At 29.9% G+C, this 26,013-nt stretch overlaps 1 protein-coding gene across 2 annotated transcripts in view; it reads right to left on the reverse strand.

The window, feature by feature from the left end:
• Window positions 1-401: 401 nt before the first annotated feature.
• Window positions 402-26,013, reverse strand: part of LOC129989375 (neuromodulin-like) — a 244,008-nt gene continuing 218,396 nt past the window's right edge. For both annotated transcript variants that reach the window (XM_056097878.1, XM_056097879.1), the window contains exons 4-6: window positions 14,480-14,659; window positions 9,527-9,680; window positions 402-5,753 (exon numbers count right to left, since the gene is read on the reverse strand). In XM_056097878.1, the coding sequence (XP_055953853.1) occupies window positions 9,528-9,680; window positions 14,480-14,659 (333 nt within the window). In that variant the 3' untranslated portion in view covers window positions 402-5,753; window position 9,527. The remainder of the gene's footprint in view (window positions 5,754-9,526; window positions 9,681-14,479; window positions 14,660-26,013) is intronic.

Below are 26,013 nucleotides of genomic sequence, written 5' to 3' on the forward strand. Positions count from 1 at the left end.
AGTAAATTTCCGAATTTCCTGACCACACCAGCGGGAACAAGCTTGATTTATGAGGGATTTACATGGGCATCAAGTCCATGTGAAGGGAATCTTATACATAATTGGGAATTCGACTAGCTATCCTAATCCAAGGTCAACACGGTACCTTCCTTCTTGTGGGACTTTTCCATTGTTTTCGCCTCAAATGACTTTTTGCTTCTCTAAATTGAATACATTAAAAATCTTAGAGTTGTACGAAATTTCAACAGAGCAGTAAGTGTTTCGAAAATACTCTTTATAAGAATAAAAATTCAAACTCTTTCTTAAAATTTTGATAAATTATTTGGGAGAAAGAAATATAGATATAAATGTGTATGGTGAGGGTGGTAATGTTTATAGTAGACAATGAAAAACAATCACAGTTTGTAGTTATTCAAAGTGAAACATTTATTCGAAATTTTTCTGAAAAATTTCATCTGGGCATGATGTTTCTTTTTGTCACAAACCTTGAATATTTTAGTCCAAATTTCTCACTAATTCAGTGAATCTCCAAACAAAGAAAGGTACTTTTTAAAAAGAAAGGAAAATAGCAATTTTGTCTATAAGCATAAAGTAGTTACTTTTGAGAAATAATAAATTTCCTCAAATTGAAACAATTTTTAAGAGATAATATACAAGGTAACTATTATTTTTTTCAATATAATGATAACATTCTGATGTACTGAAACAAAGAATATGTGTGTGAATATTATTAAAATCGAAATTTAAGCTAATTTTCGAAATCTAAAACCAAATGCAAAATGATTTTTGAAATCAATTTTTTTTCTTCACAAACTTTTAGTGCCGCATAAAAATTCCTTTTTCTAATCTTTTAGTATTTTAAATTTTGCCAAAAAAAACCCCCAAAAATCTTGAAATAATTCCGAGACTGATCAACTATTTTTTTCTTTGCTAATATTAATTTTGACTACTATTTCAGTACATTATTTTTTCGTTATAATCATTTTTGTTTACTGTTTGTAATTATTATTGATTTACTCGGCTGAAATTTGGCTGAAACTTTAAATTAACACATAAAATTAATTTCACGCACAGTTGTTTAAAATTATTAATCCGAGTTAAAATTTTAGATGCTACTATTTATTAAAAACATGTTAATATAAATCGTATAAAATATTCCATAATTATTGATTTGCTTCCATTAAAAAAAAACTGTTGTCACTTTTTTTCAGTACATGCTTACGACCATCGGTTTTCATTTTTCCCTTCGTTCGAAACCGGATAATTATCATCTCTGAAACAACTACATGGCAATAAATTGTCCTTCAAAGCATCATTCATTCATTTCCTCTGAACCTCGGAGGAAATAAAGAACATTTAAGGGCGCCAGTCCAGCTTTACTCTGGGGAAAAATTTTGCTCCAGTCAAAGTTAGATGTTAACGGCAGAAGAACTTTTCTCACTGTATAAATTATCCGGAAGACTAGAATGTAGGCAATAATCGTGAAGAAATCCAGATATCCATTATTATATTGTACACTGGCTTTTCCAAAAAGTCTCCCAAGGGTTTCTGTGTCTAAACAATTACAGTTGAACTGTTGCCAAATCCGAGAGATAAATGATGTAAGTTTTGTTCGCTAAAGATATTACCGTACCTACTTGTGTTCGACACTTAACAAAAGGAGAAAAGTATAAGTTAAATTTAATGTAGATTGGGTTTTAAAGCCAAACCTTTCTTTTATGTAAATGGAAAGGGAAAAAAAGAAAAACGCGAAAAGAATATTTAACTATTTAAAGCGGTATTTAATTGAAGTTTAGAAAAAACAGTTGTTAAGCTAGTTTCTTATCGAATTTATGTTAAAAAAATATTTAAACATGGTATCTTTGGAAATGAATTCAATATTTAAACTTTATTTTATTTCAGATAATACAACATTGCCAACGAATTTTATGTTTATGACATTTTTTTTATTTTACAAATGATTTTTATCTTACCCAAGTTTTTGAAAAATTAAGGAAATGGATCTAAAATTAAAATTTTCATATCTGTATAGACACATATTATTGTATGAAACCGGATATTTTAGACAAAAAAGTTCTATATTGCTTGAAAAAGTCATGTTAATAAATAAAATACTTCCTGTTCAAGAGCTTGAAATGATTTGTTCTTTTACCCGTCTGCTTTTATCAGTAATGCTGATGAATAAATCATAAAAAAATAAAATTAAGTGACAGATTAATACATTGATTTCAAACTTTTAAAGTATTTCGTATAGTTCGGTAATTTCCAATTACTGCGATTTTATACTACCAGCATTATTTTGGATTTTTGAAATAAATTTGTAGAGATATAAGGCATTAGAAAAAAAATAATTTTGTCATTTTCATTTCGAAAAACATGAATTTGGTCTGTAAAAATTTAAGAAAATAAGTGGAAATTGATCTGAAGACTGATAAGAAAATCTTAAATTGAAACTTTATTGCCTATCAAAGAAAATACTAATATGGCTTACTGCATTTGTTCGATTCGAATTTTAAAGTTGAGGACACTGAATTAATAAATAAAAATGTCTCTCTTTATTGTAGAAGAATTCCTTTTTTCAACTATCATTTAGCTAGTTTCTTTTAATCAGATTTTATACTGTTTTATTTGGATTTTCAACACTATGCACTAATAATGCTTTATATACTTTTATATTTTGCAAATATTTTAGATATGGGAATGGATATTAACAACAATTTACTTATTAAGGTAGAATATACTGTAATTCTTATATTTTAATTAAAGAAATAATTTTAAAGAAATTATAATTTTTTCAATAAATTAAATTTTATTTTTGTAGCAAAAGAATTGCGTTGACAAGAAAGAGAACTACATTGATGTTTTTGAAAAAAAAATATTAAATTAAAAAGGGTTTAAAAAGATTTTTTTTTACCATAAAATAATTTAAGATTATGATACAAAAATGATTCCTAACATTTATTATGACTAAGTGAATACAATCTCATTAGTTAATCTTGATTCTCATAATTTTTATGCAGTGGACGATATGTAAAAGACGGACAAAGATGAGAAACCTCATAATTTTGTTCCTGGGCGAAAGAGTTTTCTCCTCTTAAAAATAATGCTATCTACTTTTCAGAAAGCAAAATTTCATTTCGGGTATTGTCGTCAACGAAGGGGTTTTTGTTTTTGTATTCTCCGTCTTTAACAGTATGCCGGCTTCATACTCGGCCATTTATAAGACAGCCAGTAGGCAGCGCATGCGCAGAAAAAAACTGATTTATGTTTGCCATAATTTCATAAGATGAATTCAGGTATTCCATGCTTGGCAATAAATTCCGTTTTGGCTTCCTTGAATTTTTCTTTTTCACTGCGAATCGTATTAAAAGGATTAATATTTACACAAAGAAAGAGGGTAAAATAAAAAATAATAATAAAAAAAAACGGTCAACATGCCTAAATTTGGAAAAATATAGAAAAGAAATGGCAAATAAAATGAAGGAAAAAAACAAACTCGCATCAGAAAGAACAAAGAGCAAAAAATGTCGGAATTAATCTATAAGAAATCAATTTTTCACGCAAAAAACCCCGCCAAATTTTACAAACGCATGCGGTGTGAGAAAAAAAAAAATACAATACAGCAGCATGTTATTGTCCCGTCGGTACAATTACTTGCCATCAACGCATTTTTCAGCCTTCCTACGCATGCGCTGCCTATTGGTCGCCTTATAACTGACAGAGTGTAAACCCGGCATTATAGACAACTGAAACGACTCTTGCCTTCCATATAAATGCAATTTACTTTTTCATGTATGACTTTCTTAAACTACAAAATAAATTCTTGGCAATTTGCCAAATGAGGATCTGGGAGAAATGGATTAACCTTATTTGTGATAAAACAAAGCAATAATCCGAAAATACAGATGTAGGACATTCAAATTAGAGTAGAAATTTTCAATGAGTAGATTTTAAAGAGTAGCAATTTTGAATGTAGTAACTTTCTTTATAAGGAGATTCATTAGTTGGAAAATATGTGTATAAAATATTGCACAAATAAAATGTTTAACAATAGCAAGCTCAGATAATTATAAAAAGACATGGTAACATTTAAGTAACAAATAAAATAGCACAAAAAATTTTATGAAATTTTTTTCTTAAAATGTTTTGTTGAAGAACATTCAAAAGTCTCTTTTTATTAGAAAAAATAATAATAAATACAATGCAAAAAAAACATAATAAAATTAACAAACTGTATAAAAGAAAAAATATACAATGCCCTTGAGTTTTTAGATAGAAATAAACGTTATTACACTTTTCTACAGTAATATATTCTACAGTGAAACGCCAAGTTAGAATATGAATTATATAATGTTCGTATAGCAAGAACAATTTTAGAGTATAACACTTTTTTTCTAGTAAACGTAACATAATTATTCTTTAAATAACAAACATTTTGATAGTAATATGTCTATTTAATCAATCTGCTTTGGAAGTTTATCACTTTTCAAATTGGGCAAAATGACTTTAGAATATTGCTTTTAGAAAAGGTTATAAAATTACAAATGTTCAAAACATTTTAAAATTAATATAGAATCTAATCTATTTTAAAATTGGAAATATATATTCTGAAAGCTGATTTTTTTATAGCAAATTACTTCAAGAATTATTATCAGAAAGGTAAATGGCATCACAATATATTAAGAATTTCTCACAACAGCGAAGCATTTCCAATTTTTAAAGACTTTTTTCTTTTATTTGCAAATTAAGAAAGGTTCTACATTTTTATTGTCTTTAATTTGATATATTTTTTGTCATGAGAATTAAGCATTCTTAAATTCGATCAAAAATATTCTGGCATTAAACAAAATATAAAATAAAATTAATTACATTAAAGAATACAAAGAAAATGGGCTACATTACACAAATTAATAACGTATTCTTCATTAATAATGAATTAAAAAAAATCTTATTTATCAATTCTGCAAGGAAATGTATGGTATTTAAAAATTAATCCTAATATTTAAGAAAAGCAAACAAAAAAAAACACTCTGTGGAAAATAAAAACAACTTACTTTATAAAATTTTGATTCTAATAGAAGAACAACATAAAAACTGATTATTTATTAGTGCCAAATTCTTTTAAAGAATTCTTTATGAAAGGAAGCAAAAGATTTCAATACATAAAAAAATCGTTTTCACTGTCATCAGAATTAAACATTTCTTTTTTATTTCGCAATAAAGAAGAACTGTTAAAAGTGAAATAATTATTTTTTGCATTCAAATAAGAAAATAAAATTCGCTATAAATTATGTCAATGACATGCACATACTCTATGGAAATTTACTGCAAGACTCCAACAAATATTTTATAAGTGCAAAGTTAGCTACAGAATAGTTTGGTATTCGTTAAATGTTTTTTCTTACAAAATTTATCTATGTGATTGAAGGATAAATTATACACACATTACACTTCGATAAATAATGGCTACTGAATGAAAGGTTAATTAGTAAATGAAAATTTGATACTGAAAGTTTGGGAATGGAATGGTGTTAAGTCTTTTTTTATTTTGAAGAACAATATATCAGTAGTGATTCCAGTTCTTGATTTTCTTCATCCATTTTTAGGTATGAAATGCAAAGATAGACTGTATACATTGGAACATACAGTGGATTACTAGAAACGTAATTTCACATCTTCTTTGCATTTCTTCTGTAAAATATTCGGAAAGAATCAACTTTTTAAATTGATTTAGAAGATAATTCAAGAGATTCCTGAAATGAAAGAAAAATCACATATCAATGTGAAACTAATTACAAATTAAATGTAAACATTTGAACAAACATCTATATAGTATATAAAACTCTAACGTACGTGTCACAGAAATAGAGCTTATTATTAATTGCCGAATGGCAACAATCAAATATGAACAAAACAATGAACGAATTTCAGATTGATTCATTTATTACACATGTTTATAGCTATACTGAATCAAACGCTTCGATTAGCTAATTAATGGAGCTGTAAAATATTATTAGACATTTTCTGGAGATAGTTCGCAGTGTCACCAAAGACGAGATTCCGTCAGAAGAAAGAAGATATAAAAGAAATCAACAAATAGTCTTCAAACAAAAAGTACAATCAGTCTTAAATACAGGCTTAACCGCTGCCAGATAAATAAACGTGATACGACTTAAGATTAATTTACGATTTCCTGCCAAGCACGTCAAAATTGTGCTAATGGTCCAAAAACTCTCTAAATGACTACAATCCTGAGTATGTACCACAAATGCTAACAAATGGCTTTTAAAATTGCAGTAAAAATTGTCACAATTATATTTGTAATAATGTTTCAAATTTCTCGTCCGTATATCAATCTTAAGTCTAGTTATAATCGTTATGACTTGCCTATGGAATTTGATATTTATGTCTTAAAATAGTTATATCATAAAAATGTTTTTTACATTATCTTAATATTAAAAAATTACGTTTCTAATTATATAAATTTCATTTTCGTACAACTTTTCATTTAACATTGATAATATTTTTAATTCTATTCGATACACTATCCGAAACAATGTTTTTAAATGCTATAATGGAATTCAAACTCTGCATCAAAACGTTCAAGCACGTGCGTTTTGCCAATCATTAAATCAGTAGTAGGATTTTCATTTCTTAATATATACACTCTTTAATTTGCAGTAAACTACTTTAATTGAATTCATGTATTTTAGTTGTATCAAATTACATGGAGAAATGTTTTTAAAAAGAAATGTATCCCATATTAATAATTAACAGCTTAAAAATCCAGTAAATTAGGCGAGCAAACTAGTCGCCAAAGGCGGCTGGTTAAAAATATATAGAAATAAATGCGTGTGTTTTTGTTAATGCTTAATTAATGTTGCATGCTAATGCTATTTTCTTCTTTCTTTCTCCTAAACTAATTTCTTTTATAAACTGTTATTGCGCATTCGTGAATTCAGTCTCTAGATCTCTTTTGATGATAACGTCACTTATGAGTTTGGAAACTAATTTATTTTCTTGATTTGGCAGACGATTATTAACAAAACACAAGTTATTACTTATTTAATTCTTCTTAATCAAACAATCTCTCAAATCAAGAAGGTTTTCGCATTAAAAGATAGTTTATAATCGAACCAAAGTCACGGTCATTGAGAGGGAAATCGAAATTCTTCCCATTCATTCCCAGAAAGTTTTCCGCATTTTACTCGGTTAGGGTAAGGATTTCTCTGCAAAACTATTCATTCGAAAAGCCATCAGTAGCCTTAAAATGCATTCCGCTGATGCTATTTGAAGGAACACTTTCTCGATATTACCTGGCAGGGTTCCAGTTTCAATTCAATTTAAATGTTCCGAAGACTGGAATGGTTTCGGAACTTTTAGGGGATTGTGAATTTTGAGCTGATTAAAGATTTATTCGTGGTAGTTTTGTTAAATTGGTGCTGTTATAAAACTTTTGCGAAAGCTTTTAGGTAGGTTCGTCTCCAAGACAATAAAAAATATTTGCATTTTTTATTAATGAAAAATTATAAATACTAATTTGAGATTAAGTTAATAAAAGAGAATATGATGTAATATACCTTTTTATCGATTTAATTAATTTAATAAAAGTAACAAATAAAATAATTAGGCTTAGGAGATGCAGGTTTAATTAGGTTCGTTACCAAATACTTTCGAAAAGTACTTAACTTTTAATAGCTCCTTCTGAACAATAAATGAATTAAAGCGATATGCTAAAAAAACAAGAATACGATAAGCATGTGCATAGACGGAAAGCTAATGTTCTGATAGCTCCTTGATTTATTCTCTTTTTCTTTTAACTGTTTTTGCTATTTCTCTATTAAATTTGGTTCCTTTTTGTTGTTCTTTTATTAATCCTGGTAGAAGAATTAGTTCAATATGATTGAACATAAAAGGAGCAAGCAAATAAAAAATAATACGAAAAAAATTCTATTGCAATTGCACAATTAAAAGAACAGATGAAATAAAATATACAGTTATCTAAAGAAAACCAAATTATTCGGTGTTCTTAAAATTCTGCTGCTTCTAAAATGTCAATGATGTCATTACAAACGCCAGTGTATGAAATAAATGTCAACAACCAAATTAAAAAGAATCCAGCGCAGAGATTTCGTCAAATATCAACTCTTGTGGGGATTCAAAATGGGAATTTCTTTTGTGAGGGTCAGATTTAAATCTAAATATTGACCCCTCGTGACCCGAGAAAAGTTGATGGTTACAAAAAATGAGTAAATATGTGCAAGAAAATCATTAATTAAAAGTTCTTTGTTAAAAAAAGGAAGAAAATTTGTAAAGTAATATAAAAGGAAAGACAAAATCTGCTGCAGATTGCAGAAGAGAGAAAACTAAGGGAAGCAACATTTAAAACAAGATAGCGAAACAACGACCCCCCCCCCTCCTATTTTGTTTATTGTCGTTTCTTTCACATAATGTTGTATATTCATTATTGTTTCTCCAATTAAAAATTCTGACAAATGTCCTGTAATCTTTATCGTTGCTAATTACTTCACAATAAATAAAAAAGAATTTTTTCGATTTATGGAAACATTTTGAGTGACAAAAACGTCACAAACTGATGTTGCAAATTCTCAGAAGGTAGGATCAATCAATAAAAGGTGTTCTAAAATTAACGCAAGATTCTAATTTGCCACTATTCCTGCGGTAATGCGTTGGCAATCCTATTAAAAAACATTTGATAGCTGATAGTTTTAAGTTAGTAAAAATGGAGCGTTACACGATAGAGCAACATGTTAAAGCAAAATTTGAATCAAATAAAAATATAGTTTTTTCCTTTGAATCATAAAATACACGGGATGGGGTTATGTATGGAATAACACATAGGGCAAACAGCTTCCACATCTTTGCTGGCACTTACGCATTCTTTTATTGAAATTTTTCATGACTGTTTTGCATAAATGTGGCTTAATTTCGTTGATGCAGCTTTGAATTTTCTCCTTCAATACTCATGTACTTGTGGGCTTGTTGGCGTAGACCTTTGACTTCACGTAACCCCATAAAAAGAAATCCAGTGGTGATAAATCACATGATCTGGGGGGAGGGTCAATTCTGAAATTTTCTAACTGTGGCCACCAGACTTTTATTACTTTTTGGAAATATTGTTCAACAATGAAAACACGTTGTTCTATGGTGTAACGCTTCATTTTTACTAATCCTAAACTATCGACTGTCAAATGGGTTTTTAATAGGGTTGTCAACACTTTGTTGCACGAATGATGGAAAATTGAGATCTTGAATTAATTTTAGGACATCCTTTATTAATGACGAAAACAGTTAGGTGTAGACCATCTCTTATTTTTAATACATTTCAAAGAATTAAGAAAGCAGTTCATGTATCATGTTATAACGAGGAAATTGAATAAAAAAATACCGAAGTGTCAAACCTAACTCGATAGAAAGAAGTTGAAATGCGTTTGTTTTAATGTCATTGAAATGTGGAAATATTAAACTAAACAAGACAAAATAAGTTTGAGGGATGAATGTTTACCTTAATCCTCATCATCGCCTTTTTCGCCATTTTCTAAAGGCTTCCCGTCCACATTCACTGCTTTGCGTGTTTTGTAGCCTCTGAAAGTAGACTGGATTTTCACCGCAGCTTTCTCGACCTGGGGGTCTTTCAGATCTATGTCGTCCAGATTTTCCTGTAAAAAATTATGCATACTTTAAAGCAGCGTTTCTCAACCATTCAGTATTCGTGGCCCAGTTTTCAATCATAACTTTCATCGAGCCCCCTTCCCCCTTACAATAAAATGTATACAACAATATGTATATTGAATATTTTGGATTCTGTTTTTAAATTATTTTTAATTAACTGCCAAAACAAGAGTAAAAGCGAGCCAACGTTGGCGAGAAACCACATCTTGCATTTTGGACAAGCGGACAGTGAACAGATGAAGCGAATGAAAGCGGAGAAAATTTAAATATTATATTTGAACTGAAAGCCAAATAGGGAGATAACGTTAAAAGAATATGAAAATAGAAAAATTCATCAATGAAAGTTAACCTAGACGGGGTGAGCTAAATTTAGAAACGGGGACTACATTTTTTAGAATAATAAAAGAAATAAAACAGAAGCATGACAAAACGAAAGTGAAAAAAATAGGAATGTTTGTGCAAGGGAATCCACACGACCGAGGCCGTCTCGAGCATGCGCGGAATAAATGTTTTCTCATAAGAAGAAGGAAAATATTCGATACGCAAGTTTCAATTCCAGCCAGTCTCATTCGAGTCGATCCTTTTATCGCTATCGAATCAATTGTGAATTTGTATGTTATATATGTTTTCCTGTTAATTGCAATTCACCATATAAAATATTCACGGCAGCAGATTTATGCAAACTCATGAATAAATTTTTAAGTGAAAGTAAGCAAGCATTAGACGATAGTCAAGCATAAACAAGTACACAAACGAGCGTGGTTCCGAAAATAAAATCAAGGAAATATTCTCAAGAATACTTAAATTTTGGGTTTACCAGTACTGAAATAAATGAAGAAAAAAGGCCCCTGTGTATCATTTGCTCAAAATTGTTGGCCTCAGACAGCATGAAACCTAATAAACTTAAACGACATTCGGAAACGCTTCATAGTGAGTAAACAAACCCAGAGAATTCTTCGAATTAAAATTAAAATCATATAACAAGCAATAACAATCATAACAATTTGCGTGACAAATTGTTTTCAATACAGCTTGACGAAGCAACAAATAGTAATAAAGATGCTCATTTAATTGCCCAGTTCGAATTTGTGGTAATATGTCAGTAGTAGAACTACTTTTCTGCAAACCAATTGAACTCAAAACATCAGCACTCGCATTATTTGTTATTTTAAATGATTTTATGAACGAGGCAAACATAGAATGGAAAAATTGCGTTGGAATATGCACCGATGGTGCTCGTTCAATGTCCGAAAGACTTCAAGATATACAAACACTTTTAAAACAAAAATCGCCTCAGTGCACACATTGCATGATCAACAGAGAAACTTTGACTTCGAAAGAAATGAGTCCTGGTTTGAATATTGTGTTAACTGCAGTTGTAACCTTAGTAAATTATATAAAAATGAGACCCCTGAAATCGAGAATCTTTTCCGCACTTTGTGAAGACATGGGTTCAGTACATTCAGCGTTACTATTTTATTGCGAGGCAAGATGGTCATCACGTGAGAACTTTTTGCAACGTGTTTATGAATTAAGAGAAGAAATAGCCATTTCCTAGAAGAAGAAAACAGATAGGAGGCCGAGAATTTTCGCGATAGTTTATTTGTGATGAAATTGAGGTACTTGGTCGACATATTCGAGAACTGAGACTGGCTATTTCTAATATTAAGCCTTCCTTCGAAAAACTTTGCTCTGCAAGACAGTCCCAAGGAAGTTACTAATAATTATTAATTTTTTTTAAAATTTAGTATGTTTTGATTAAGTAAGTTGTTTCACTTGAATAAGTTATTAAATATTTCGAAATGTATTTTGTTTTATATATGTATGTGTGCTTTCCTTTCAGTCATAATATTTTCTCTTCTTTTCTTTTCAATAATATTTTCTCTTGGATATTCTCACGCCCCCCTTCTAGTGTGCTCGCGCCCCCCTAGGGGGGCGCGCCCCACAGGTTGAGAATCGCTGCTTTAAAGCTTCTTATTCTCCAAAAGCAATGGTTCCAGAATTCATACTTACTTGAAGCCTACAGTTTTAACCTTTTTAAGCTAGGCATGCCAAACTTGTCTTTTTTTAAATTTAAAATTTTGTATGAATTTTATAATTAAGTTATTTTTAACATATTTCAAGCCAATGCTACTAATATAAATAAAAAAACATTCAATAATAATTAATTACTAATTTTAGTAAGTTGAAAGTTGTTTCCATCCAGCATAAATGATTTATGGCAGTTATATGCGCACATTTGAGTTTGGGGACATTTACATGTTCCAAATTATCATTATCATTTATTACTCTCATCACATCATCAACGAAATATTGGCAAGTGTAGCTATGTAGCAACTACAAGTGTAGCAAGTGTAGCTACTTCACTGCCAAAAAAGAAAAAGAAAATACACTAATGGTTATTTTTCATTTTTTCTTTCTTCTGACTTGCGCTACTTTTCTATAACATATACTTTTTGTGTTCCGCATAAATTTAAGCCTTGTTTTTGTGGCCCTTATTAGTGGTTGACTTTGACAACCTATCTTTTAAATCACTTTATCATAATGATTTATATTACTGTAATATCGCAAATACTTTAAATGTTATTACATTGCATGCTCAAGCTTTCATTAAAGCCAATGTTTAGATGATCATATGCCCCAAATAAATTAATAGGTTCCAGATTACATTTTTTTTGTCCTTATTTCTCTTTTTTTTCTGTTTTTATATTGATCAGAAAAATTCAGTTATGGTATTTTAGTATCGTAATTACCTTAATTGTTATTACATGTACTTTGTTTTATCATTAGAACAATGTTTAAGTGACCAGACGTCCCATATAAGATGGCACAGCTTATCATTTTTCTTTGCCTCGCTTGCCTTCTTTCCTATATTACAATGCTCACAAAAATTAGCTTATGGTAGTTCAGAATAGTAATTGCTTTAAATATTATTAGGTGCACGCTCGTACTATCATTAATGCTGGTTGATCAGATGTCCCAAATCAAGTTAGGACACTCCAAGATTTCAGGCGAGTACCTAGATTTGTCCCGAGAAGTCCCTAGGTTGACAATACCTAGATTGTCAAAGTCCTAATCTTCAACAATCAGTGACAAGGGATATATAGAAAGTCTCAGGCACCAGTTTTAGAGAGTGACATTGTAACAAAACGCTGTTACAATTGTTAAGCCTCTGATGGTGACTGGGAAAGATTATCTAAGAAAGTTTCTCACTTACGTAAATGTAGTAAATGAACAGAATGTAATATATTTCTGGATTTGAACACAGGCATGCAGAGAGGGAACTGGATGTAAATACGTCTCAGCGAATATTAGAAATTAACAGGATCAGATTGTTTAGCAGGTCTTGTAAGAATCTCTGCCATTCTTGTTGCAGGGCAATTTCCATTCTAATAAACTTTGTAAAAGTAATTTAACAGACATTTTCCCAGTGCGTAACTAAATATATTTCCTTCTCTTGCCTTTTGTATGTCAAAAGTTCTTGTTAAGTAATTATAATAATAATAAAATTCTTCTTTTTTTATTATTTCATATATATTTTGAAACATCTTCCAGTTTTTGTGACATCAACCTCATTTAACAAGCACCTCGCATAACGATAAAAAAATAGTAAAAAAATAATTCGCCTAACAGTAAGGAGACACTGTGATGTCACATATTGAATTGGCTTATATCAATCTATATTGAAGGCGTGTTTAAAGAAAGCTTATATTTCTCTTGAAGAAATTTTGGACAGATAATGTTGTCGAAGACACACTATGAGAGATTTGAGAAAGTCACTGTGAAACGTTAATCGATGAGATTTTGTCACCTGTCAAGATTATGGGGCTATGTATAGATAGCAATGATATAAATGAGCTGCTAGTAACCATGACAATTGAATAGCTTATGGAGCCACATTTTGGGTCACAGCAAAAATCCTCAGAAGAAATTTGGTCAAAAGAGGAGTACAAAATAGACTCAAATATCCTATAAAGTAAAAGACATGCTGAAAGCATGAGCAATTATTGGATCGTACGTTGAGAAGCATAACCCTAACAAAAGAGTAGTTATGCGCACTAGAAATTAATTGCTGACTGAATTGAATTAATAATTAACGAAATGTCTCATTTTTGGCAAATTTTGAAGCATAGTCAAATACAAATGTCTTTAGACAGTTTTCTTATAAAAAAAAAGCATGCACTATAAATAATAAACTTTTTTAGTAATAGAACGCATTGTTCCATTTTGCATTAATTCCTATGGGAAAAAACTATATCTTTTAACGAGTGTCTCGCATTCCGAGTACGATTCAGGAACGAATTGTTCTCGTTAAACGAATTTCCTCTTATTTGGAGAGTCTCGGTTGAAAATTGGAGAATTTAATCTTTTTCATCTGATCAATCATAAGAAGGCAAGCATCGTCTCTAATTTATATGCCATAATTTGTGGTTTGTTGGGACTAGTGACTACATTCTCTATGAGAAGGAATATAACCATACTGGTTACTCCGCCTTGCATAATTAAAGCTTTCGGATTAAATCTTTGACCGGATCGCCTCAGCAGCAAGCGGGAACTAAAATTGAATCCTAAGGGCCATCACCGGCCACGGTACAACACTTCCCGAGGGAGGCACGTCCCGTCATTGATCGGAAGAAGTCATTTCTGTGCCCATCAGTGTGTCGAGAACCAACCACCATACCGGAAGTGTCTCATCCTTATTTCTGAGGCCACTCCTTGTGGGGTAAGGAAGAACGTAAGAAAATTTGACATGTCTTTAGAAATTATTGTCACAACAAAATTTTACCTCATCTTGATTTTCTCCCTTGCCATTCACTATCGGTTCCTTCTTCTCTGGCTCTGCCTGCTTCTCTGAGGAATTCGAATTGGGCTCGGGCTGTTTCTTTTTGGCTGTGAAATTTCTGTAGGAAGCCTGAATTTTGGTGGCCGCTTTTTCCAAATCTTTGTCGGTTAAATCAATATCTGCCTGCAAAGGAAAGGAAAGAAATAGATATGAAAAGGAATGAATTGATCAATTATTTCTTAAATTCTGACTGTGGTGAAAGATGGACAAAATTGAGTTTCAAGTTAAAAGATGCTTATAGTCCATCCAAAAGCCTCAAAATTGTATCCCTTATTTTATAAAATGATTTTATTAGGCTTTAGAAATGATATTATTTGGTATTAAAACTAGTATTTAGGCATTTTATTACATCCCATAAAATGACAATTTGTTCATACTTTCGCCACGATGATTGTGTTGTCTATATTTCGCGACAACCAGACTATTCTCTTACATAAAAAGCCAATTTGTGCATACTTTCACTATGATGATAAATTGTCTATATTTCTCAAAAAAACCAGTTTATTTTTTATATAAAAAGCAGATTTTTTTATACTTTCGCTATGCTGATTATATTGTTAATATTACACAACAGCCAGATTATTTTCTGAATTTTTCTTATGCAGATATCCCCTTTATTTCAAAATTTATTTGAAATTGGTTTGAATTTATTTCTTGAAAATTAAAAAAAAATTGGATAAATAATTTATAGATTGATTTATTGAATTTACAATGTTGAATTATTAGTTGTTTTTCACATTTTGATGAAGATATGCATGCATTTCTAATGTTTTTTTTTTAAAAAAAAGAGCCGAGATTATTGCGAAATAATAAATGGAAAAGAAAAAAAAATCGCAATTTGCTAGCAATTTTGAATTCCATCATATTGTAACTGGATTATATAATAAAATTCGTTTTTTTCACAAATTACAGCTTTCTACTTTTGCTGGATCACATATCTATACGAACACTAAAATACAACACGAAGAAGAATACGAACGAACTGATACCAGAATACATTAGCAGAATTCTATAAGAACACAAAAGAAGAGTTTAAGCGTAAACATCTAACCCAACTTATTTATCATAACGTTGAATAACAGTTTTAAGATGAATGGCCTATAGTTAGCAAAATTTAATTTTTAAAAGGCAGTTTATTGTCAGTTGCTTTTCTCATTTTGATGAAGATATGCATTCCTAATGCTTTTAAAAAATTACTGAGTTTTCTACGAAATAATAAATGTAAAGGAAAACTTGCGATATACTAATAACTGTCACTTCAATCATATTTTAACTGGATTAGATAATAAGGTTCATTTTTCCCCCGAAGTACAGTTTTTTTATTTTATTGGATGGCATATCTATATGAACAATAAATGCAAAACGAACATCATTTTCCAATCTTTAAGAAAAGACGTATCGCAAATCCGAGCCATTTTATAAAATTTTCCAAAATATTTCTAAATATTTCCAAAATATTTCTAAATATTGCCAAAATATTTCTAAATTTTACCAAAATATTTCTAAATATTTCCAAAAGACATCATTTACAGGAACTATTAATTTGTACAAATTCTGTTCATCTATGTTTTACTCCACTTTAAAGCAAACTTTTTATTTTGGCATACTTGCACATGTCCTGCTGTTTTACTAATTAAAATCTTCAAATAATATTATTTTCCTTGAGGCTATTTCTCTTTCTTAAATAAAAATTCTTAAAAAAAAAGTTCCTAACAGTAAAAATTTAACTAATTTCACTTCTACCTAAATAAAACTATATTTATTTAAAAATCAATTTAATTCTGACATGGCGGTATAATTGTCTCATTGAATTATTCGAACTCTAAAAATCCCAAAATTGCTCTCCAAAGTACCGAAAAGCTTGAAATTTAATGTCAAATTCTCCGTAAAGCGATTATTCTTTACAAATATAAGGCCGTATCAGGTTACTTTAAATAGAATTTATACTAATTAGAATTTATGAAAGAAATTGAAACACATCTCTGTAAAAGTATTGTCTGTTTTAATAACAGTTTGCGTGCTTACAACAGCTTCATATTTTAAAGAGATTAAACTAAACCAGTGATATATATATATATATATATATATATATATATATATATATATATATATATATATATATATATATATATATATATATATATATATATATATATATATATATATATATATATATATATATATATATATATATATATATATATATATATATATATATATATAAATTAAGTCAATTCCTACTTACGTCAACAATTTTTTTTTAAATTTTAGTTACTTTTTATTAAATAATTATAATTAATATAAATATGTATATACATATGACAGAATTACAATACTAAGTGGCAAAATAAAGATTGGCGACAAACTTGGCAACCATTTGGCGACATGGCAACGGATTTGGTGAGTTTGGCGACCAAATAAAAATTACTGGACAATTTTAATGAATTATATAATATTTGAAAAAAAACTGTATTAACATCAAGTGTCATCCACTACAAGTTTAAAAAATGTATTTGAACTTGAATGGATGAATAAAAAGTATTTTATTAACGATTGAAAATTTGAACAAGATATATATAGAGAGAGTGTGAACTAATAGTAGGAATTGAAAAAACAACATTAAGGATAACGAAACAAATCTATTTGAATAAAAATAGATGCAATGGACATTATACAAATGCATTTATGGAGAAATATTGATACAGATCTATAGTTTTTGTCCAAATTGGCGCACTTGCGTTTCAGACCAAGAAATAGGCCATTACTAAATTTTCAAAGTAAAAAAATAATTAAATATCAAAAGAATTAAGTAAGATTTTGGTTTTGCATCCAAAACTTCCGAAAATATTACAGTCTTAAAAACTGTCCTTTTAACGACATCAATTTCATATCTGAACATTTCTTCCCTAATTTATCAAATTTCGAATTCAATTTTTGTAAAAATATATATTACTGCAATGATGAAATTCAAACTGCAAAATCTTGAAAATTCCAATAAACTTTACACTCGCTTTTAGTTGCCAATGTTAAATTTATGACAAGAAATTGTTTTTTTTTTGGACGTTAAAATCGAAGCAGGATATTCATTTCTTTATATATTTAATTTCCACTGAGAGTAATTTGTAGCAGATCGCCAAAGGCGACTAGTATGAAATGAATAAATCATACATTTATGTTTGCTTCTTGAATTTTTGATATGACAGCAAAAGTTAAAAACAACATAAGGATTCTTCACAGACAAAAATATGGGGACAAATAGCAGTACAGCTCTTTGTTTAACTCCAAGTAAAAGTTCAAAGAACCCAAAATTCTAAGAATGTTTATCGATGTTTTTCTTGTTTACTAAAAAACTCATTTTTACATTCGGAACAACTGACAAATGGCCACGAATAAAAAAGCAATCCCTTCCTGTACATAAATCCTATCAGTACACAACAACTTCCCATAACTTTCTCTTCTTCAGACGACTGTGTTTAGAACGTCCCTAAATCGTTCGGCTTTACTTATTTTTTTGGCAACATGCCGACTGGGTATTGTGTAACGTCATCTGTTACTGTAATGGCGGGTACAACAATGGGAAAAGAGAGGAAATAATGGTATGTGAGTACAGAGAAAAGGGAAACTTCAATTACCGAACAGAAAAAAAAAGAAAGAAAAGAAATTGCTGTCATTGCATTTCCAGAGTACCTCAAAAGTGATTCATCCATTAGCGGTTATAGGAGAACTAGGATATAATGTGTTGCCTATTTTAAGTGCTGGTGATGACATTCGTGCTCTGTACTTCTCGCAATTTATTTAAGAGTTTGATGGGAAAATTGGCAACAAGGAATGGTTGAGATATTCGATTGTAGGCTGCATTTCCAATGAGGGGAAATCCTTAGCGTTATGAGTTGAATAATAAACAAGTTGAAGCGATTTGAGAGGGCATTTGCAATTTAAAGAAAAAGCACAGTTATAAAATCCAGAATTAAAGCCAAGAATTTTGAAGTTGAATACGTTGTATCTTTTTGTGAAAGATTCATGATAGGAATAATATATTTTTATAAGAATCATAGAAATACGTGCTCAAATAAGCTCTTTTTACTTTCTCGTATATGTACCATAGAGAAAGTATAGTAATCGTCAAAAAATTCGAAATCGAGATTTCGACGAATCTTTATGTTTTAGAATTCCCTGAGTTCGAAAAACAGATTTTTGGAAAATGCCTGTGTTCAAAGATAACTGGAAAACGCTTTGAGCAAGAGACTTGAAATTCTATATATGGTTTTTACACCAAATTTGGAGATTTCTATCAAATTTTGAGTAAATTCTGATCAAAGGAAATCCGTCTGTCCGGTTGTTCGTACATAATTTAACACAAGAACTGCAAAACGATGGCAATTAGACAGATAAAATTCGGTACACAGATTTAACATCTATAGTGCAGATATTTGTCAAATTTTGAGCCAAATCAAGCGAGAAATTGACCATCCGTCGGTCTGAATTTACAGAAACATGTAAAAGCAATAACTCGAAAATGCAATTATTTAAATATATCAAATTTGATACGGGATTTTTTGACTACAAGTGCAGTATTGTGCCAAATTTTGGTTTCAATCAGTTGAAAAAAAACACGCCTAGATCTCAAATTCGGCTTTTGGATACTATTAACTGCACGCGAGGGATTAATCGCCAAAAAACTCGCCAAGGATGATATGAAAGATTCATTCAAAATGTTAAATTCACGACAAAAGTTAATATTTTGTAACTATTGTACGCCAATGCCAAGACGTCCTGAGGGATGGCATTTTATTAGACAGTAAGTAAAAAAGATTAGAGGAGAACTCTCCCGCTAGTTTGTTTGAAAATTTGAAATTCTTTACATATTGGTTGAAAATATATAATTTTATTTATATGTAACTGGAGAAATTTGTCTACTAATTGGTTCGCAGAGTTAATAGATGGGTATAATTTGAATTAAATTTCTGATGCGTAACTTAATATCCATGATTTTCTCAACAAAAGATCAGCTTGCTTTAAAAATGTCCAATCCCATGATATTAAGCATCATCAAAAACTTAAGTGCCTGGATAATCTATTTAAAATTGCGCGTTGTCTTTTGAGATAATGTAATTTCGCCGTTTGATCCTCAGGCATAAATTAACGGTCATGATTTCCTAAAAGAAGTATTTTAATCTTTAAATTGCGACGGAACTTTATTTCTTGTCGATTTAATTGCCTTACTTTTGCTTTGTTTATTGTGCGCTCGCGCCTTTTTAATGAAGTAAAATCACTTGACATCATGATGCCATTAGAAAAGTAACTGTCTGTATAATTTATCTTATAATTATTCGTTGTTTTTCGCCTAAGTCCCTCCATTTTCTAATCCCTTCAGTGAACTTCGCATATTAAAAACGAATTTTTTTCCTTAATTTTCTTCAGCGGATGAACGTTAAATATTTGATGACGCAATGAAAATAATTTGAATTTTATTGAAACAGTGATATGTATTATTGAAAAATACAAAAGTGTTAAAAAAGCAGAGTTATTTGAATAATATATTAAGAATGTTTATATGCTTTTTTATTTAACTGTTTTCATTAGCTTTCTGTTTTTAATTTTAATAAGCTGTCTGAATTTCGCGTTCTTTGTATTATAGATTATAGTTTACCATTATATTCTCTACACTTAATTATTATTTACAAACTTAACTAAATTTTGATTCCACACAAGTGGCGCCATCTAGCAGCGAATATAAAAGTAAATCGATTTTTAAATTTCATAATATTTATTACAATGAATTACAAATTGATTAAAAAGTAGTAAATAAGTGATGCAAAAATAAAATTTACTTTTGATATCAATTGGAAACAATTGGATTGGAATTACTTGATGATAACTAAATACAGAATATTGCTATGCTAAACAGCTTTGTTTCTTTCAAACTGTCAGTTCTTATTAAAGTTTCTACCACTAATACAATTTTTAGCTAAAAAAAAATCAAATTTCTAATAGCTTCTTTCTGATAAAAACAGCATACGTTTTTCCGATGTATTTCTTTAAATTTATCGACGAATTCATCGACGTATAATAAGTCATACGAATTTATTAATAAAATACGACTTTGAAAGCCTTCCTTTCTTATAAAACTGGTTTGGAAAAAAAAATGACTCAAATCATAGAGAAAAATAGTTTTAAATCAAAACAAAAACAGATTGTTGCCATACAAGTTTTGGAACAATAACAAAAATCTTGAAATAGAAATCGAATTTCATTCTTCAACAGGTTGTGAACGAAAATCAAAAGAAAAAAAATACTAAGAATCGCATACTTCTATTTTTGACGCTGATAAAAATCACAGTGGACCTTACGTTTCCAGAAAATTCAATAAAGATAAATTCTTCAAAAAGTCAATATCAACGTCATGTCAAGAATTTAATCTCGGATTCGTTTTTTTCTTTTTTCGTTATATTCTGAATGATTATTATATTATGAGCTTTTCTTTTGATTTGTTGCAGAAGATTCGCTTTTTCAAACATTTTCTTTCCGATTTTATTTGAATGCAAATTTAATGTTAATCTTTCGTTTCAACTTTGGAAAAATTCATGGTAATATAAATTCCAAATCTATTGTTCACCGGCTGATAAAAGAAAAAGAGCGAAAATATTTCATATTTGGATATATGTATTTTTTCAGTTTTGTTTTCTTTAGTTGTCAGTTTATTAAAATAGTTGATTTTAAGAAACCAAATTATGTACATATATATATATTTTCATACTTTTTAACATAAAAAAATTATAAATATTCAAAAAAATCATAAGAAAAACAAATTTCTGCTTGTTAAATATAAATTTATAAGGAATGAAGAATTCCAATTCTGGAAAAAAGTCAATGGAAATGCTCAGAACGGAATTATTTGGAATTTTCAGTAAAGTGTCAAATGTTATATCTTTTTTATAAAAAAATAAAAGATGAATTATCAATGCAAATATAAACAGAAATTTATAGAAAAAAAAAGAAGAATATGAGTGGTAAGAGAAAAAGTACATTTCTCGAAATTCTATTCGGAATTAGGAATAAAGGCTACTGCTCTATACCAATTGTTTGCTAATATTTATTTGATTAAATATTCAATATTAATTTTGAACTCAGTATATTAACTATTAACTTGTTTTGACTCAATTTTGGTTAAATACGTTTTTGCGCAAATGAAAAAAAAAAAAAAAAAAAAAAAACCACTATATGCAGATTATTCTTATTTCTATATATTGTTACGAAATTTTTCTTCTACTAATACCGCTAATCAATCGCAGCACATTTAATTGCTATAGTTCAGCATCTTGCTTGCTTGCTGTCTAATCCTTTCCAATTTCTCATTTTGTCGGCGACTCCGACTGCTCTCACACACGACTTTTGACGATACATACGACTTCCCTGCAGCTTCAGAGTGAGTGACTTTTATAGTTCCGGGAGGCGGGGCTAGAATCTTCAGACCAATCAGGGTGTACCTGGGTGTATCTCGGTTATTACTGGATGGATCGTGAAACTTCTCGAACTTTCTGGTATTATCCATTTAGTCGCCAAACTCGCCAAGTTCATAGCCAAGTCGCCAAATGGTCGCCAAGCTCTCAGGTCATTGACGCGGCAGCTGCTCAGCACAGATCTTACAACGGTATTTCCCACGATGACACTATTCATGCCGGGTAGCAAAATTACAGATTTGTAACAATATCCTATCATTATTTCCATTATTTCATTGAAAGAAAAATCAGCAAAAGTATTCTTTCCTCAGATTTCCAGTATTTTTAGATAACATAGGACTTTATTTTTAATTTTCTTTTTAAAAGTCTTCATCCCTTGAACGTGTCATTGGAGGGAGGAGGGCAATAAACCTTTCTAGATCACGCATTTTAACAAGAACGTGTCTTTTATTCTCTCCCCCCCCCCGGCTTTTATGATGCATATTTGTACTTTCAATATATAGTGCTTTATAGTTCACAATATATTGTCGAAAATAGAACAAGAATTTTGGATATCTTTCTTTCAATCGATATATGCATACTTGGAAGTTTCTTTTCAAAACGCCATACCAAATTTCAAATTTGTGTTATTGTGATATCATGTTTACATACATGCATATGGATAAAAAAAACAGGCAGATAAATTTTCATTCTGTTAACGAATTTAATTTAAAATTTAACATACATCGACATTTATTAGAATAAAATTATGTTCCAAAATTTATCAATTCACCTCTTTGAATCTTTGAGTTATCGTTTACATACGCATATGGATAGACAGACTACCCTTCAAGAGGTTTTCAAAATTTGGTGGTAAGATCAGGTACCAAACTTCTTTTCTCTAGCTTAATTAGTATTTCATATACATATCCCTCTGGTGGCAAGCCACATTTGGGAATGTGAAGCTTTAGGAATTGTGGTTGATTCTCGCTGTTTGGTGGGTACTAAAATGTTGTGTGGTAGTCTACCTCCTATTGATGATGGGACGTGCCTCCTACCGGAGGCGTTGTACCGCGGACGGTGATGGTTCACAGGATTCAACCATAGTCCCCCCCCCACCCAGTGTTATTTCAATGCTCCAAACATTAAGTTCATTTCATGCACCTTCGGATATCTCGAAATAGTTGTTTCTGTTTACATATCTATTTTTCATACGCTAAGGCTCCGTAACCCTTCCTTTTATTCTCGATATCGAGTCACAAAATAACCGTATATGAAAATGACATGATGAAGTTTTCGATCGCAGCGCCAGAATTTTCCCTATTGTCGTGTTTTGGTACTAACACCGCATACTTTCGAAACCGTATACTTTAATATGTATGGTGGCGAAATTTTGTTATATTTCGTCCAGTACATAACACGCTACAGGACTCCGAACACTTCCTGTTATTTCTTGATCGCCCTGTATATTAAAAAAAGAATATATTGTTACAAAATTTTTCTTCTACAACAAATATCGCTAATCAATTGTAATAGCGCAGCACATTTAATTGCTATAGTTCATTAGTTCAGCAGCTTTCTTGCTGTCTAATCCTCCAAGACCTCTACGTGTCGGCGACTCCGACTCTCACCACACACCGCCTCTTTTTACGATCCACCCGACTTCACGACTTCGCAGCTTCAGATTGCAGGTCTTTTATAGTTCCGGGAGGCGGGGCTAGAATCTTCTGACCAATCAGGGCGCATCTGGCTGTACCTCGGGTCTTACTAGATGGATCGTGAAAGTTCTCGAACTTTCCGGTATTATCCCTTTAGTCGCCAAACTCGCCAAATTTATCGCCAAGTCGCCAAATGCTCGCCAAGTCTGTCGCCAAGCTCTAAGTTCATTGATCTCAGCACGTACAGGACCGATCATACAACGGTCTTTCTTACGATGACTCTATTCGTGCCGGGTAGCAACTCAATTCGTGCCGGGTTTGTAACAATATTGATCTTAGCAAAATTCGCGAAAGGTAGGGTGGATGTGGGTAACTTATTGAACTCCTGCATGAAATCAGGGACTAACTACACGAGGGAAATAATTTTATTTACATTTTTATTTAATTTTATTACGAATTTTTTATTTATTTCATTACAATTCTTTATTTATTTTGTTACAATTATTTATTTATTTTGTTACAATAATTTATTTATTTTATTACATTTACACTGAAATGAAATGAGCAATGTACTATCTATTTCCTCCTTATATTTTATATAAATAAAAAAATAATTAATTTCGCATTCAACGGACAAGTTTCACATTCGTTCCATATTCTGATATAAAAGAAATGAATTTTTTAAGCTTTTATTTTTCTGGAATTGTTTCAAGGATAATATTTAATAAATGTTTTTTTTCACTGATTGTACTAAAATTCTGAAATTTTGTACATTTATGTGTTTTCGACGATGGATCAATATTTTAATACATTCAGAGTTTAATTATAAGAGAGTCGATTAACTTTTATGGAATCTAAATTCCATATGAGTTAGGAGTATGAAAAACTCGAGTATAATCATATAATCAATTAATTTTGATCGCATTGACATTACAGATGAGTTACGATTATGTAAAACACGAGAATAATCAGAAAATCGATTAAGTTTGATCGCATTTAGATTCCTTATGAGTTAAGAGTATGGAAAACTCATTAATCAGATTAATTTTGATCGTATTTAGATTCCATATGAGTAATACGTATGTAAAACTCGAGTATAATCAGATAATCGATTGATTTTGATCGCATTTAGATTCCATATGAGTCACGAGTATGAAAAGCATTTTAAAATACATTCTCTAATACAGAGTTTGAGAAAAATAGTTTGTATATTATTTATAATTATGAATTATAAAATACATTAATGATTAAAAAATAAATAAGTAAATAAAAGCGTTTAAAAACACGTTTTTATTAGCTGTGAAGAAATAGAAAATATTTTTTAAATTAATAAACAAACAAACGTTAAGAGTAAATTGTAAAACCACACTACAAAGAGATCAAAACGTTACAATGAAATAAAGAAAAAAAATATTAAAAAAAAGAAAATTTCTGAATAATTTTAACAAAAATAAGATATATTATAAAATGTGATAAAAATTCCAATTTTTTTCAAAAGTCTTTCTTGTTCTTTTCTATTTTTACATTTATACTTCTGATAAAAAAATGGCTTTTTTAAAAATCGTTTTTAATAGCAGTAGCAGTGTTTTGAAAATAGTATTTTTTAAATTCAAAATAAATGCCATTAACTTCGAGAAAAATGGATAAAATTTATCAATTGCCACCGAAAAATTTCATTACATTTTATTTCCATTTTATTCAATTAAATACGAAGAGATAAATTATGCAGCCACAATGCTTATTTCCATGAAATAATCTAATAATACTCCTCCCATACCAATTGACTGTATTCGTCAAAATAAAATTCATCACACAGAATTCCTAAAATTGTTTTCATCTAAAATTCACCCTAACGTAAAATTAGATATATATTTATTTCACAACATCTCTTCATGAAATAGTTATCTCATCAGACAGTTTCTAATGCTTTTATACATTATCGAGACTCAAATCGATGCTATAATTAAATTACGAGATGCAGGATATGCAGTATATGGTACAGGAGAAAATGAGACCTCTTGTCTGAGATAATGACAGCGACAGTTCAATGCGAATGAGATGCCTGGTATCTAAAATATTGAATAGAATTTGAATTTCAAATGAGCATCAGCATTATGTATCGTTATATTTTGGTGGTTTCTTTTGCTTTCAAGAAAAGGATATGAAGTAGAAATGAGTGACATAAATTTTTCAAATAATTTTGTCTACACATGTATAGAGAATGCCTGAGTGTCTGAGAATTAAAATTCCGACTGAAGATTTATGAATAGTCATATTTGAATACATTGTCCTATATTTGACCGCGCTAATGTATTCAGTGTTTTGTTATTTGGGAATATAAAGTAGTTTTTTTTAGAAATTGAATTCAAATTTAAAATGT

Source organism: Argiope bruennichi, chromosome 10 (genome assembly GCF_947563725.1).
Source record: "Argiope bruennichi chromosome 10, qqArgBrue1.1, whole genome shotgun sequence".
NCBI lineage: Eukaryota > Metazoa > Arthropoda > Arachnida > Araneae > Araneidae > Argiope > Argiope bruennichi.